The sequence below is a fragment of the Ascidiella aspersa genome, chromosome 1 (assembly GCF_963924565.1).
Source record: "Ascidiella aspersa chromosome 1, kaAscAspe10.2, whole genome shotgun sequence".
In the NCBI taxonomy this organism is placed as follows: Eukaryota; Metazoa; Chordata; class Ascidiacea; order Phlebobranchia; family Ascidiidae; genus Ascidiella; species Ascidiella aspersa.
This window is the reverse complement of record NC_139447.1, coordinates 16,817,087-16,835,204: the sequence shown is the minus strand read 5'-3', so window position 1 is coordinate 16,835,204 and position 18,118 is coordinate 16,817,087. Positions and strand designations below refer to the sequence as shown.

At 37.2% G+C, this 18,118-nt stretch overlaps 1 protein-coding gene across 1 annotated transcript; it reads right to left on the bottom strand.

Moving 5' to 3' along the window:
- Window positions 1–9,562: 9,562 nt before the first annotated feature.
- LOC146168092 (uncharacterized) lies at window positions 9,563–12,703 on the bottom strand. The gene is made up of 3 exons (XM_083381034.1): window positions 12,191–12,703; window positions 11,677–11,787; window positions 9,563–10,528 (listed from the first exon to the last, which is right to left on the bottom strand). Exons 1-3 carry the CDS (start codon window positions 12,569–12,571, stop codon window positions 10,175–10,177), a joined length of 846 nt encoding a protein of 281 aa, XP_083237160.1. The 5' UTR covers window positions 12,572–12,703; the 3' UTR covers window positions 9,563–10,174.
- Window positions 12,704–18,118: the final 5,415 nt, after the last annotated feature.

Genomic DNA, 18,118 nt, shown 5'->3' with positions numbered 1-18,118 from the left:
TTTGTTACAATGACTCGAAGGTTAGTTTTATCTGAAATATTCTAAGTTTGTTTTCCACGGTACAATCGTATAGCTAGATAAAGATCACCTTAGGCTTAAGGGGTACGGTATGGCGAACCTTATAAGATCTGTTCCCACTTGATTTGCTGTTTGGTTGGGGGTCAAGCCAGAATCTTTAATAATTATATGAGTAACTGTTGTGTCAAAATTTGTAAGAATTTAGTGCTCTGCAACTTGTTGTCAGTCATGTATAGGTCGTTTAGTTCAGTCAAGTATCGTTCTCCAGGGATGCTGAAATTAGTTTATACTTTAAACTGTTCTAAAAATTGCTTATTGTTGGGGTAAAAACTGTACTGTTATGCGAGATTTTCGTAGGACTTATACTGCCCTGTATTGTTAATAGGTTTCCCGTAATCCTATATGCCAACGGACCTTTTTGTTGTCGCGATCTCCTTTCAACTTTTGGAACACCTACGTGACCTTCCGATTTTGGTGTGTTGAACACAACCTGATTTACAAACATATCCAATTTGAAAAAATGTCTACGTTAGGCCTACTAGACAGAATTTTCCAAAATTTAAAAGAAAGACAGGACTTACGCCATAAGCTTGCAAATCTTACTATAAAGTTACTTTTAAATAGGCTTGCCATTTTTTAGAAACGTAAATCCGGGACGCTTATTGAAAACTGCAAATTATGCAAATTATTAACTTAACGGGTTTGCTGTTGTTTTATATTTTGTCAGATGGCATTTTTCAGGGCCCTATTTTTAAGGGTGGTCTAGTAATTTAACTCTAAGTAATTTAAATTGTTACCGAAAGTAATGTTTTGTATTGTAAATAAAATGAGTCGGGTAAATACCTTCTAAAATTAAAGTATAGAATGTGGCCATCGTAAAAGCAGCAATAATATTAGGCCGTACTCATAAAACTATTACATATTATGTTGTAATCCGCGTAATTTGCATGATCCGCGTGTTATTGCCGATGATTTAAAAAAGTAATTTACCATGTTACTAAAAAGTAATGTTACGAATAGCGTAATATCCTGGCTTGAGTGCGAAATAGTGTGTAAAATGGTAAACATTTCAATTTTTTTCTAAATAAATTATTTGAATTTCTCTAATCGCTAATTGTTATACAGCATATTTGTTTGCCGTCCATTGACTATTTTATTTTGCTTATTGTGCCTGAAATGGGTTAACTTAGGGTGCTCTAAGGTTGACAGCATCGCGGGCCACAATATTTCTTTGATATACTTGGCGCGCCACATAAAGTAGGCTATACATGCGACATGTGTGCTAGGCGATCAACGATTTTTGTAAGGTCGGGGCATGAAATGTTTAAACATGACGACAAAAAGCATCGTCAAAAAGTAATGTGATAATGAGACTGCAGGCTAAATGGTGGGCGCGAAGCGCGAAAAAAATGCGTATTTGACAAAACAGAATACAGCATTTATAAGCGTAGAATGTTTTTTAACTAGATATATTTGGCTAGAATTGCACGATGGAAAGGTCCAGGGCGTTAACCTTTAGTCACAGTGAAATCCTGTAAAACAATACTTTCCCGAAGCGCTATATATTTCATCGTTCACTTACCTTAAAGTGGCAAATATATTAATTTATATAGGGTCTTACTTTTTATGTTATGTTTACTGGTCCATTAAAAATACGTAAAACAAAACGCAAATGTAACCTACAAGTTCGCAAAACAGCCATTTTGGAAAGTTCCATATAGGACGTACTGCGACTTTTAAACCGGCCACACATACCAAAATTAGGCGTTCTTGCCACCCCTGGAAACTTAATGGGCGATAGTAAATCGGTTAATTTATTTAATAATGTAACTAGGCCTATAATAACACAATTGCAATATGCTTGTCGATGATTGTTGGTCAGTTGTATTTCATTGATTTAACCCTCAACTTTACGTATTACAATAATTCAACAGTGCTTCGCGGGCCACAAAAAATGATGTCGCGGGCCACATGCGGCCCGCGGGCCTGCGTTTGGACCCCTAGGTTACCTAAATGCTTCCCCACAAATGGAGCCACATTATTTCGCCTGTGTGGAAGCAGAATTTAGTCGGCGTGTTATAAATTAACGCATTTATCTGCGTGACTGTGAAACATCTAATTATTTCGAGTAAAATTACAAATAATGTGTGCTTATTTGAAATGAAACGACCAAACACCCAACGGCTAAGGACGTCAAACATATTTCCAGCACCCGCCGGATAATATCCATTTAATTTTTTTTACCCACCACACACAAAAAAGAAACTAGCCCCAGCAACTTCACCCCAAGAAAAATATTTCTTATTACCGCTGGAAAAATAATTAATTGAACTGTTTCATTTTGTATAACCACGCAAAATTCAGATAGATTTCGAAAACTGTTGCGCTTATAACACTTAAGGCTGGTTCACACTAGCCGCGTTAACGTCTAGCGTCTGGCGGCTAACGGCTAACGTCGTCCAGTTCACACATAACGCGTTGCCAGCGTCAACGGCAAATTTACTCGCTTCTAACCGAAAGCCTCAAAGTTAAAATATTTCAACTTTTCGCAACCGAAAGCGTTTTTTAAAAACGTTTTACGTTAACGCTAGACGCGTCTAGTGTGAACCAGCCTTTAGAAACTCATTTTAAAGAACTCAATTTAAAACGGGATTATTTTGATGTTGGATATAGTTTGACATTGGTTTTTGGTTGCATATTAATTCGCATTGTAAAAAAACTGTGTACAAAGTAAGCTTGCTAATAATTTATACTACGCCAGTCGATTCAATGTATAGCTTGGAATCATTAAATAAACGCAGAAAACACATTACATGGAATGAGATTTATATTTACTGAAAGTGTAGCTATAGCGCCACCAAGTGCAAAGTTTAAGACTTTTAGGCTTGAAAAGTTCTTAAAGGATGTTTAACCACCAAATTTAAACAAGGTTCTCAAAATATCGCGTTGATTGCAGCAGTTTTAACAGTAAGCAATTTTTATTTTAAACGGGTTACGGGTTTGTCTGACGTTGGACGCATCTTTTTTGTGACTGTGTAAATTAAATCATGAAAGTTAAGAGTAATATGCTACACGTTCGGTAAATGGAATTTAACATATTTCCAGAGTAAGTTTTCAATCAAGCCGCGTATTATAAGCCTTTTGAAAAATCACCACTATTAAATTTACAGATTGTATTTCACACTGTTTTTAAAACACTATATCGCTATTTAGTCCTGTATTCATCTAGTTACTAATAATTTGATACTAATACAGCTAATCAAAATATAACAATTTTAAAGATCGTACACTCCCTTTTGTATTGACATATTTAAAGGTAAGTGCAAATTTTGCAAGTGCAAATTTTTTTGGGGACAATTCAGTTTTGAATAGCAGTTTAAAAGCGTTCACGGGAAGAAAATGATGACAACTACTGGACTATAGGCATATCATATCTGTTTAGGTTACTACATTAAAGACGTCTTGGTATAACATAATATTGTCATATCAAGCCTTAAAACTCATGCTCTTGTGGGTTTAAGCACAATGAAAGAATATTTATTGCAATTACACAAACGACAAACAGTACTTACAGGTACTTACGATACATACAATAAATTACCTCCGTATAACGTACGCGATCTGGACTCCACAATGAACAATATGCAAGACTGCTATTTTTGGTATAAAATGAAATCCCTTATATACAGCATTCTAGCTGGCGGTAATTAAATATCGTGACAATGCGGTTCGGCGACGCAACAAAAAACAGGAAATTTCGGAAACACGATCAGCAATATGCTGTTAAATTAATGAATACACACAGCAGGCTAGCGAGGCGACGACACAGTCCACCAGGCTGTTTCAATTGAATGACCGAAGTTTCAACTCGGTAACAATATGGAGCGCAAACGCTACACTCTCACCCAAACAAATTTAATAGTATCGCACTCATCAATTGTGCCACAACTGCTCCATTCAACAGACAGGCATATAATTTTTAATGACATTTATAACTCCGTCGTACGTGTTGCTAATTTGGTTAAAATATTTTTTTTTTATTCTCGTGGACGACTTCATAAAGTTTACACGTGGTCTATATGGCTAAAATGTTATTTATTTTCTATTACTAAACAAAAAACTTATATTTTATATGAAACCAATGCCATGTCTCTATGGCTAATATGACCGTTAAACACAATGTTTCTTAACCTCATTTTACATCGCGTTGCACACGTATATCTTCAAAAAACGAAGCTAGTTCTATTTTTTTGGTAAGACCAGTGCCGGATTAACTAAGTGCGGGGACTGTGGCAGATCGATCTGATGTACAAAAATAATCACCAGAAGTAATTAAATATTTTATGAATTTAATCTACATTCTACAACAAAAAAGTCCAATTTAATATTTTATTTGCAAGAAATATAAAACTTCAACAATATTATTTAAATGTATTTTCGGCGCATTTTGATTTCTGCAAATTTGGCAATTATTCAGATGAGTTTAGGGACTTTAGAACGTCATTTTCTATATTCAAAAGAACTAAATAGTGTAGCCGCTCTTCCCCCATTGTGTTTCGCAGATAGTTTTTAATTAATTCAATTATGAAAACGATCTTTATCCAGTACAATTATAGTTACCATCATACATAGATAAATACGTAACACATTGTTATTGTTAGGAAACGTGGTGTAAATATTGTTTTCTTTGATCAAAGTGAAATAGTTGAGTCCTGGAGAGGAGCAATCAATACCAATGTGCTTTACGAATTCTGAAAACTGAGGTAGTTCATCTTTTAATCCATCTTCCAAATCCTGAGGATATGCTTCTAAAAGTCTGTCAGCACTTTCTTGGATCTGCGCAGGTGTTTAGGTCATGCAGATTTCGCAAAAAACTAAACCGTGTGTTCAATTGGGTGTATGCCTCGCGACGTTTCTTCAGCGCAGATAATAGGCTGTCAATACTGCAAGAAAAACTTCTATGCTACCCAAAATCTGTCTTTAGGTGATTGATTATCCATTGCATCTGGGACTAAACGGCCACTGCCTACATCCTCATCATCGCGTCTTCGATTTCGGACAATTCTTCTTATTGTTCGGTAATCTGGCACTTGAGTCAGCTTCTGCGTCTGTGACTCAAACTTAGCGAATTGTTCTCTATAAGTATGTAGGGATTCTGCCAAAGAGGCACACAATGCTGAAGCAATGTTGAGGTTTTGCTGCTTTGATTGAAGAGAAGCTTGAGTTGCCTGAAAGCGCTCGAGTACGCTATTTCAAAAAAACAATGGACACGATTGTGCAGAGCATACACCAACTAAATTCAACGAATGAGCATAGCATGGCACATATTCTGCAACAGCATTACATTTTTTTGGACAAGTGCCTGTACTTTGTTATATTTCCCGCTCATGTTGGACGCACTGTCATAACTCTGTCCACGGCAATCGGCAAGATCGATACCCAATTCTCACTGGTGTACAGCACCAGGCTGTCGAAAATCTGCTGAGCAGTATGGCCCTCCATTGGCAGAAATGCAAGAAACCTTTCCACAGGCCCTGTTGGATTGGCATATCTTACTGTGAAACAAAGCTGGTCCGTGTGAGCAATGTCCGGGGTTGAATCTAGTGATATGGAAAAGTATTTAGCTTCTTTCAGTTCCCTGACGATTATATCTTCAGCTGCTTTTCCCAATGTCTCGACTACCTCTTCGCAAATAGTCTTTGATAAGTAGGAAGTGTACCCTTTTCCACGATTGGCATGCATCTTGATGTGTTGGTACAAGAATGGATCTACAGCTGCAATAAGCTCCAACAGTCCCAAATAGTTTCTGTTGTTAGGAGATCCTACTGTTTCATCTGTTCCTCTGAAGGCCAACCCTCTTTCACATAATAACTTTATGACATTTATGATCCTCTCCAGTAGGGAACCCCAGTATTTCTTCTCGTCCTCAAGTTGTTTCGTCAGGGCGGCATCATTTTTTTCTCCATTTTTTTTTAGATTGATCAGGTACAGGACCCCAGCTTTGTGCATCGAACTTATCTCGTGTCTCTGTATCAGCAGCTGAACATGCTTCCAGGCATTGAAACCTTCGCAAAATACGTTCAATTCAGTGTTGGATGAGGCTGCTAGTTTGCAGGCAAAACAATACAGATTGACTTTGGTCTCGCTGTAGCATAACCACTCCCTAAGCCGCTTTTCATTTGTAGCTTTATGAACATGTGTAAAATATTGCTTTACAAAATCTATTGTAACCTTCAGCCTCATAGAATCTTATTGATTTGGTAAAGTCACTGTTCATGTGTTGACATTGTGAACTGCCCCTTGCTGCCCATGTCTTTTTTTGTTCATATCTAAGAACTAGAGGCCACTCCCCCAAGTCATTGAATTGAGCTGCCAGATCTAGAACCTTAGATGTTGGTAAGTAGGAATGCTGTTGAGTTTCCATTTCCTCGGTTGGTTCCTGTTGTTCTTGCTCGGTAGTACCTGAGCTTGAGCAAGGCTGCTGAGGTTCCAGCATACTAGCATCATTATGAAAAGTTGAGCTAACAGATGGTGACGGAAATAACTAGATGGTGACGGAATAGAAAAAATAAATAGCATTTTTGCAGAAATTTCTGTTGCCGTTCTGATGCCTCTCTTTTCTTCTGGCTTTCTCTGTCCGGTAAAGATATTTCCTTATATCTCTGTTTCGTGAAGTCTTTGTGAAGTCGTCTCATAAGAGTTAGCATTAGATTGAACTTAATTAAATTTCACTGAATTAACTATTACAATCAGTTTACAGTTAGCCTGACAACATAAACTTAAAGTACAACAGACTACCATAGGAATTACTGTAGGCCTTCAGCTGACACCCAACCATTCAACCAGCTGGCTAAGTTTAGTACAAAAGGTGCTATAGTTCTCTCAATCACGAAATAGCTAGGTAGTTAGAACTTACTTACAATTTTTTCTCAGAAGCAATAGGCTAAATACAGTTTAAATCAAATGCGAAGCTGCCATTCCCTCGAATGTTTTCTTAAACAACTAGGACTAGTATCGTGGCCCTTGTCACAATTAGTATCTAACAGTGGTATTTAACATTCTTTTCAGATAAAAATACCTTAAAAAAGATAAAAAAATACCCTTATTAAACTTGTTTACGACTAAAACCGTTCGTTTTACGTCACAATGTCTAAAAGTGGCGTGATGTTTACTGCGTTAATATAAAGCAGAGCGTTCGATGTAAGAAAAATGCGAGCTAACATGAGTGATTTTTGTGCGATTGGGAAACCAAGCTGAAAGCGCAACTAATAGTTAACACTTCTGGGTATACAGGCTGAAATGTGTCTAAGTATTTCCGAAGTAGCGGTCACATTATTGTGTTCGTGACAGCACTCGATCAAGGCAGAATTGCCTCCAGTGAAAATTACTGTTTTTAAAGTTTACAATAATTAGAATATTTTGGGACTAGTAATTTAAACTTACAAGTTACAACTATAATATTATCCTACGCCATTCCAGTTTGCAAGCCAAAAATTTCTTACCAACTATGTTAGACATTTTTTTGCCAAAATAAAATTGTTTGCTCACCAAGCGCGGAGCCTTGTGAAGCGCGGGCCCGTAGCAGCTGCCACATCTGCCACTTATGTTAATCCGGCCCTGGGTAAGACCGATATCGCTCTGAATTTACTTGCGTCTTATATTTTATTTTCCTCCTAGTTTAGGGTTGCCATACGTCCGGATTTCCCCGGACATGTCCGGAATTTTAGTGTTCAAACTGCGTCCGGGGGGAAATGCCAAAATATGCTTAAATGTCCGGAATTATTTAAAATTGTTTGTTGCGGGTAATAATTTCATTGTTACGTCAAAAACGACAATACAGCGCTCTATTTGGGATACATGGATGAGTGGAGCTGGGCTAGTAGCTGAAGGCCTTATATCTTGGTCGATATTGCAAAATTTAGAGCATGTCTGAAACGATAAGAGCGTATGTTCGCTGAAAAAATTTTCAAAGCAGTAGAAAAATAGCGCAACAAGAAGTCTGTTGCAGACCAAATGAGAATACCAAGGAAATTGTCGTTTTGTTTAATGCTTAATGAGAACTCGCATTCGTGTATTGCAATACAACATTACTTTTCTGTTTGTGTATATAGTTTCGTGTTTATTCTTCCTTCACAAAAAAGCAATGGCGGTAATGTACTTTGGTATTGGTAATATTCTAAAATTGGTCAATCCAACTGAGATAAATTTGTTATGGATTGCGCAGTATCAAATATAGTAACCCTAGCCTAGAGATCACCAGAGGTCAAATCAGAGATGTCCCAATAGCCTAGTGAATTCACGACACTATGTTAAAAAATCCGCTCCGGTATACAATGGACAGGCAAAGCATTGCCAGTGTGACGTCATATTGACAGACAATGTGTTTCTACCTCATTTTAAAAACCGCTAGTGGGGACTAAAGAGTGTCCGGATTTTAGGGCACGAAAATATGGTAACCCTATCATAGTTGCCTTATCGTTAAATAACTTTGGGATGAATGAGCTAAGTCGAAAGAGAAATGTAATATAATAAGAACATATGTTTTACATTTAAGAATATTTTTCCACTTGCCATCGGCGCACATGGTATCGTTCCATGGCGAACCGGTTCATAAGCTCTGGTTTAGCCTATTATCAATTCTTAATGGTTATTTTACTTTAATTCAAATGTTTAAAACCTTGCATTGTTTCATTAAGTTACCAAAATAACACAATGACCCCTTAATTATCTTATGAATTCGTTTGATCGCTTTGGTCCAATATAATTTTTGTTACTTTGGTCGAATATAATTTTTTGTTATTATCTTACTTTAAAATATGGACTATTCATAGACGTTTTGAAGTGTTGTGGACCATAACGAATATGAATAACGCCATTATGGCGTCTTTAGGAGTTTCTGGAACCATTCTTGTGATGACCCAACAGAAAAATCTTCTGTTAAAGAAGGTTAATTAGTTGTTTAAACCATTTTTTGATTAATTTATTATCAAAACAAAAATTGCTACGCCTGAACGCTAATCATCTCTTAGATTTCAATATATATTATCCAATCGGCACCGATACCACACAATAGTATTGAAGGGTTGAAATTAAGCAACTTAATGCCCTAACGAAATAACATTCGCCAAAATATCGGCTCGCCAACTGCGAGAGGTGTTTTTATCAGTGTTTAATTCGTTTTTTTGTATTTGCACAATAATGATTTGCTAGCGATTTAAGCAATACTTGGCCTTTAACTTTGATATTTTTCGTCTATTAGATCTGATAACAATTAACTAAAATAGGAAAACTCGCCAGTCGGGCAAGTGGGTGTTGGTCAGCAATCGCCCCAAGCGAGTTGCACTCGTATTGGCGAGAGTGCAAATTGTCCACCCTGCGATACTACCAGTTGGCATGAAGCATGCTCTAATAACGTTTTTTCTTGTGAGGTATAACTTTCATTTCTTTTTTAGGCTTAATGCTCCTTTAAACCGAGCTAACTATCTGACCCTTTTGTTATGCTGATCGACTTTGCGTTATATACAGCAAATGTGCACCAACGAGCTTAAAGTGGGTTTCGAACCTTTCAATGTAGTTAGTAATAATAATGTTTATATACTTATCTCTGATATGTAGACTACGTTTCACAGTTATTGCGAAGGTCAAAGTATTAACAACGTATAACACAGGAATAGTTCACCGAATAACAATTTTGTCGTATAAGGCACTTTAAAAAGATTAATGCTTACAACAGCATAACAGCAGGAGTTATTATAATGTATGATATAATAAAAGTTCTCCCATCACCTTGTCCACCAAAAGCTAGAATCTTAGGATTTTACAGAAAAATGGTAGATCTCTCACTTGATATGAAGTAAGTATCAATAATCCACGAAAATAGTTTTACGGAAACGCGTCTGTGTTTTTGATTTGTAATGTTTAGTGCCATGGAACACTTTTGTTCAAACGGTACTCCAAACTTAAATAAGTTTAGGACTTTGGAAAAAGGGCAATTATGTCATACCTTTTATTTCAGCTACCCTTAAGTGCTCAAATACCACTAGTTCAATGTGTGTTACAAAGGTCAGCGTATTTTAAGGAAAAGCTTGGTGACGACGTGAATGGTAATTGGCATGTGATATAACGTTCTTGTTATACCGCAAACGTTGTTTGGCAATTATTGTTTTAAGCACACGGCTGGTGATCGTAGTAAATTATCCAAATACTGTTCTTGCTCGGTTTGTGATCCCCATGTGGGCTGAGAATGTTCAACTGTTTCTTGTACTTGTCCCAAATTTTCGCCAGATGCAGTTAACAGTGAACATGTTGGCTGAAGTTGTGCTTTGTTTTTGTTATCAGCAACTTCGTCTTGACCATACGCTGCGTTCGTGTGGTTTCCTATCGACGGACTGCGAACAATGCAGGTGGGTCTATGCAGGTTCAGAATGTACATCAGCTTCTGGCGCTCATCTTGCAGCTTTTCAATCTCCCTTTTTAACGTCAAATTGATGTGCTCCAAATGTTCTGATTCCTTTAATCAAAATGTATACTAAATAAACAATAGGAAATCAACGGGGGTTGGGGTTCCAAGGACTCTTTAGGAAAAACACTTTTTCGAGTTTGGCTTACACGAATTTTTTTTTTAAGTATTTTTTGTCTTGACTGACTCACATTATTTTAAGCCGATCACTTAATCTATTCTTCTCATTTATATTAGTCTTGTTTTGCCGTTTCTGAAATTTAGCTGATACGGTGACCTGACTACTCACTGTACAATGTGCAGTGTTGTCACGGGGGCTTGCACCAGGCCATTACCCAAACCATATTTTCGCAAGCTTTTACTATCATAGATTCTAGAAAGAAAACGCAATAAATAACCTAATCTTAGAAATATTCTTATACCGAGCAATTTGCGACTTATCTAAAATTCGTAATTATGACATAATAAACTCGTTTGCAGATGCTGAGTTACATGACTACAGTGCCAAACTAACGTTTAGCAAAATAAAATCACAGGTATTAAACAACTTTGGCACATTTTGCCAGTTTTACATGCAAGCGCCTTTTTTGCGCTGTTTATTCGTTGTTTCTATTACCTGAGGACGCTGTCTCTATTAAGTTCGGCGGAGCGAAGCGAAATCCTATAAATTAATGAGTCGGAGAAATTGTAAAAATAATACTAGCAAGCGAATTGAAGAAAACACATTCCCCAGCGTACAACTTTTTTTAAAGAAAATGATCAAACGGTTCGTGTCATGTTCAAGAAAATAAACTACACGAACATTTAAAAATGAAAAAGACAAATGGAAGTTTCTACTTGCAGCGTGTCGGTCATGCCAGGGCCGGATTAGATCAGGGGCTGATGGTGCTACAGTCCCATGCTCGCCTAAAAAATAGACTCACTGCGATCTTTGTAAAAAAAAGTGCAAATCTTTAATTGCAGTATTGCACACAGAAGTTTATTGAATACCGCACACTTCTTAATATTACTTAAATTATGACGTCACGTTATGACGAAATTTGTGGCGTCATAGCTGATTTTTATAGCCTCACAATTAATACGAAATCAATAGGCCTCACACTAGCATATATATCCCCAGGTCCACCAAAACCTTAATCCGGTCGTGGCTCATGCATCCTTACCAAGCAATAGTTAGATTTAGGATTCAAATAATGTACCTCTTGTAGCTTTTCTGACACCATTTTTTTCTTGAATCTACATTTTGCAGCGGCTACTTTGTTTCTTTCGCGTCTACGAGCCCGCTTAAGTATCGTATCCGGCGAGGGAACCTAAAACAGCAATTACTTGGTTAGGTACATCTATTTGAACTGGGTTGTAAGAAATGATCGGATTAAAGTCAAAAACATAATTAAAGTGAAAACCTGATTTATATATATATATAAGCAAGTTTTTCCATAATAGAAATTAACGATAGAAGGAAGCTAATCTCCAACGTAAAGCAATTTTTGATTGAAAAACCTAGAAATATCAACGTTCGTTGATGTTTACAAATTTGCCTGGAGACAACCTCTACTAATAAGATAAAAAACTGTCATTAAAAAAAATCGAAATCAAGCAAATGTTTAAAGTAAGGCATATTTGTTTGAAAAGGGTAGACAATTTATAGCCTACTTTTGCTCGGTACGTTGTTTGGGCACCGTTAGTTTTTAAACTGAAGGATGCTTTATTTACCTCATTTTCTGACAGAACATTTTCACTTTCAAAAGTTGTCGGAAGGCCACGAGCAATTCGCTTGCTTTGAATTGAATAACGCAATTCTTGCTTAATTAGCGGTCGAAGGTGTTCTTCAACAAGCATAAGTTCGTCGGATAGAACGCTGGACATCGAAGCACTGTCTTGGTGGTTTGCGGTGTCGTGTGTAGCAGATGGCATTGAGCACTGTTGATAAAATGGCTGGCTCCGCTCGAATTCGGTTGACAATCTACTTTGTCGCAGATCGACCGGGTAGTTTACATCTGAAATCCGCTCCTGGTGCAAGTTTGGAATGTAATAAGGTGATGTCCTTCCTTGAGTTAGATCATTCTGACCATGCGTCATCATTTGAAGTTTCATTCGACCAACAGATAGAAAAGCTACAAGGCAATGTTTAATATGATCTCATAAATCCTGTATTATAAAAAATCAAATAAAAGTCATTACATTTTTGCTTACAACAATTTCAAATCGTACGTATAAGCTTGTTGTCTCGCTATTCGAAGGCTTCTGACGATTGTTGCGTCACTGCGCCGAGTTTTTATATGGGCGTCACACGCTCGCTTCTCGTTTGGGATATCGGGTAATGGCTAATTTTAGTACTTGACTTCATTGCCTTTTTCCTTTCGCCGACGCGTCACGCGTCACGCGCGATCCGTTGACTTACGACGTAACATTTGTTTTGTATTATTCAAAGAAATGTGTACATAACCATATGAATCTTTAATTTTGTCTTCAAGTTTACTTATTTACGATAGTATGAACCATATCTAAAAAAATGCTACAAAGGTTGTAAAAATCTACAAAGATTCCAAGCTAACGCAATTATCTGACGCCGTACAATATGATGTCATCAGTAAACAATTGTTGGCGCCCATATCGATGCGACTATTCTTAACTATTACAACTGGTGTGATTCGTCATTGACTAACCAATGCATTTCTACACAGAAGTTTCGTAAGCAAAAAATCACTTGCCACCAATTTATCGATGTTTTACGTAAAGTCAGTGGAGTTTTTTTCCCGAGGTTGACACAGACAAAAAAAAGTTTGGAAAGGTTATGGCCGCTCAATAATCTCTTAACAATTTATGGCTTTATTAAACTATTTACGTTTGGTGTTTCAAAAGTAGGTCAAATAGGGCTGTTAGCGAATAGCTCAATTTGCTTAAATCCTTTATTGTATTTTAATGTTTGTTATTCAATTATGTGAAAAGACGTGAAAACAAAACAATGTTTAGGCAAATTGCTCGTTAAATTGATAGAGTGCTCTAACGACATCAAAAATAAATTCCGGGCGCTAAATAAACAACACCACATATTCTGAAATTTTTCACGCTGCACGCAAGTATATTCCTTCATTTTCAATGAAAAAAAAATAGGCAAATACTCAGTGATATAAAATATAAGTTTGATTAGATACTTAGAATAAAAAGGTTAAAATTGTATGCCAGTTAGAAGACCAACGGACCTTCTTGATACATATTTATAATACAACCTCACAAGACGACGGTCATTTTTTTTCTATTTCACGATGGGAAAAATTTATTTTTCACACCAAAAGGAATTGGAGCTTTAACGATGAAAAATCGTAATTAAATAGCCTACTGGAATAAATTATCTACGAAAAACTTTTTTTTTCGTTTTTTTTTAGTCCGACGAAGTCAACCAAGAATTTTTACTGCCTTAACGAACACCGATTGCGTGTTCATATAGCGCAAGCTGCTAAAAATGTGAATGTATACGAAAATTGTTCACACATTATATGCCCTTTTCCGCTACATCAGCACAACCTAATTAACTTTCGGAACAATTTATTCCAATGCATTTTTTGCTAAACTCGACACATTAGTATTTTAAGATACATATATCATGAAAATACCACGAAGTAAAAGACACTTTTTCACAATTGACGTTGGTGGTAATGCACAGAATAAGACCTAACCACTGGTTACGGTATGATGTAATGAAAAAAGTGTACCTGTTGTCCGTTTGTTGTCTATATTTATTTGAATTTCAATTAAAAACATGGGCGTTGAAAGTCCTTTGACAGCTCATGTTTTGGCTATTTCTCCTTGCGGTTTGTTGTCTAAGTATCTGATACATCTAGACCAGAGTCCCTGCACTTCGGCTTTACTCGTTACGCAGTAATATTTGGGATTTTAACACGGAAGCGAGTGCGCATAGATGCGCGTCATACAGATGGCAGCTAAACAAAAGGTAAACAGCGGTAATTGATAGGCCGGATATTGGTCGAGGGGTAAATTTCACGGAAGTTGCTGACATGTCCTATCAACTAAAACCACTATCATCAAAATAAGTAAAAAAGCACTCTATACAAATAACATTTCCAAAATGGCACCAATATAACAAGCGTCACCGAATTAAAATTTTAAGAAGCATAAATTATTTCTATTTTCATAAAGAGCAAAATAGAAGATCCCGCCTCTGAAGCAATTTATATGAAACGAGCACTTAAGCTTACATTCGTTTTGCAAAGTGAATTTCTCTTAACTCCGAGCAACGTCACTGAAACCACTGTCTGGTATGCGACTGCAGCGAAAAAAGATTTCTATTTACTTTTCTCCCTAAAGTGAGGATTAGGCTTCACGAAATATACAGATTAGAATTAAAAACGACAGGAAAGCCGTTTCAATGAAACTAATGTGATATTTTAACCACGTAGTTCTTGGAGATATTGCTCTGTTTTTTTGCAAAATAAAAAGCCTGTTTACTCTGCGGTTGTCTGACGCAGTTCGACAACACTGTGACGTGCGCAAAAAGCCTTAGGCTACGTGTGAGTAAAATCGTCGCATTTAAGAAGTGCACTTTTAGTCAGTTTTGTCATGCATTTTGCCAAGATATATTTAGAAACACAAGTCGACAAAATAAAAGTTGGAAACCTTGAACCTAGAGTCTAACTCAAGCGTATTTAGGGTAGCGGTTCGTGCTTTGAACCCTTCCTCAATAAAGTTAGACCCTTGTCATGCGAGACAAAACTGCAAATGGAACTGAGCGGTAATTTGTTTATACAGACCTATCTAGGCCACTTGGCGTACAACTATTTGTATGACGTAACAATGTATTTTTATTAGCTTTGTGTATGTCACATTCATCTAAGTAAAAATATTTTACACTATGATTAAGAGGCCATTAACGTAATAGACATAATATTATTTAGTTTAAACTAAAGCGAAGTATTAAAAAACGCACATTTTTGGACGTAACTTTGTAAAATGGCCTCGGAAAAAATCAGAAACAAAAATAGCCGATATAAGCCAGGGTAGAAAATCTCCCCCACCCATTTTTTTGCACCTAAATACGTGTTTGATTTCATTTAGGGAGGCAGTAAAAGGTTTGCGCAAAGCACGAAAAAAGGCATTTGTTTGTAAAATTCGAGTCCACACGTCTTCATCCATACAACTAATGAAAAATGTAATACAACCACTTTGAAGGACCGCGATAACTTTAATGGTTTTAATCTAGTTTAGTGTTTGTTAACCTTTTTAAGTCTGGGTGCACCTGGCGAGCGAATCGAGCGCAATTTTTTTTTTGGTATACAATACCGGCATTTTTTGTGAAGTGTTTATGACATTGCCAAAAATTAAAAAATGTCAGCCTTCCACGCCGCAACGGTAAAAAAGCGCTGATTTATAGTTGAAAAGACATCATCAAAACGTAAACAAATCGAATGTATCAAAAGTCATTCGCACTAAGCGCAAAAAATTTTCGCAATTGAGTAGTTAAAAGTCAAAAAGTATGTGAAATGAACTCGTGTCTATAGTTTGTCAAATAGGCGGCGGGCCGGATGAATTACATTGGCTGGCCGGATCTGGCCCGCGGGCAGTAGGTTGCCGACCCCTGGTATTCACTCAACTATCTGGAGAAGGGGTTTCTGATTGTGAGGCAAGCACGTCTAAATCATGGACATCTTATAAATGCTGCTTTTGTCAAAAAAACATGCATTGAAAAAATTCATTGAGAAGGCTGCCGCCTACCACACCGGGACACGTTTACCACAACGAAGCCACTTATGCTGCTAAAATTTTTGTCCCAAGCATAGAAACTGACAAAAATGTGTGTACGAGCTTGGAGGCAAAATATGCTGTAAAAGAGAGAAAATAGAAACACAATGACTTCTATTGTTAAGACTGTGCATGATATTCTGTGCCTCAAGGAACATAGCTGTGCGTGAAATTTCCCAGCATAAGGAAATTTTGGGAATCTTTTTCAATTTTGGATCTACGCCGTGGATGAAGGTTTAAAAAAGCATTTTGCTGGAATGGCAGAAAATGCGAAGTATACAAGCCCAATGATCTCAAATGAAATTCTCAGGGTAGCCAGCAATTTGATAGTGCACGAAATAGTCACCGAGGCAAACAACTCGTTTGTGTCTGTAATGGCTGACGAGTCGTGCGATATTTTTGGGGTTTACTTGCTATTCTTGGTTTTTTGATGAGAGAGGCAAGCAGTGAAGCGAGGGCCAAGGAGTTGTCTTTAAAATCTGCTCTAGAGAAGTCCGCTGTTACTTACGCTGTGTGTTTGATTTGGCGATTTTCGGCCCTCGTAGAACCATTAGCGCGTAAGCTTCACACTGTCGGAGTCAGAATACCATTTGTGATGAGCCTTATTCGTTCTCTTTAGAGCGTTCTTGAAGAAGAACGCATGGACTTTTTCATCGAACATTTATAGTGAAGCTAGTGAATTAGCTGGCATAAAAGAGCTGATAATGCCCATAGTAGTCGAGGTACAAGTTTATCGTGATAACTGTGCTGAACCGGCTTTACAGTACTTCATCGTTTAGTATATACCCCATACGGCCTGATCTGCTCTCTCAGGGAACGATTCAAAGACAACCCACAGTTTTTCGCTTTGCTATCAATTCCCCCTCCCGATAATATCAATTCCCCCTCCTGATAAATAAGCGCTTGTACTCTTAGTATAAGCTTGATAGCGAAGTAAGCCTGCGGAGATATTCTTTGGGCCCTTAAATCAACGAAGAATGCTTACAGGGGTTTTTTTAAACGCTCAAGATTACCCAAGCGTTAGCACCGCAATTGAAATTATCATGCCATTACTTACAACAATCGTTGAGCCTGAGCGGTCATTCCCGTGTATGAAACGGGTCAAAACCTGGTTACGCTCAGCGATGACTTTCCAGGCTCTTATAGTTTTATATGTGTTTCATTGTTAACGTGAAAGGATAAATGAAAAGACGATCAAGCTGTAACGAACCTCGCTGGCGGAAGCGACGAATGGACTTTTAATCGTAATGTCATTACTGAATTGTTGTAAATATAGTTATTTGCTAATGTTTTATATAAAGTCGATTTATCTCTGAGGTAGCAGCTTCAAGTTATTAAATTATAGTTTGCCTATTGAGCGTGTCTTGTCTTTTTCAGCATCGATAGGGGGTATCCAAAACAAATACTCTTACTGGTACAAGTTCAAACTCTTTCCCCCCCCCCAAAAAAAAATAATAATAATAATTTCGGCTGGCTACTGACTCGAAATCGCTATTAGGTTACTTTAGATTTCCAGAAAAACAACAGTTGGTTAAGTTGAATTTTTCTGCAAACTTTTAGGATGCTGACCAGTGTTATCTGTAAGACGCGAATTCAGCAAACCTACACTGCGGTGTAGGATTATACAGCAGTGCTTGTCAACCTTTTTCGGAATGGTAAACCCTTTTTATGTTTACTCAAAAGTTATACACCCCAGTCCACGCGTAATTCACCGAATTTATAGTAATCCTAATCAGGGGCGGATTAAGGCAGGGGCTAAGGGGGCTGCAGCCCCAGGCCCACCGAAAAAATAGGCCCATACGCAACAACTTAATAAGACCAACCGACGTTATCTTTGTAAAAAAACTGTAAAGTTATAATCTAGAGCAGCGTGGTCTAACTAAA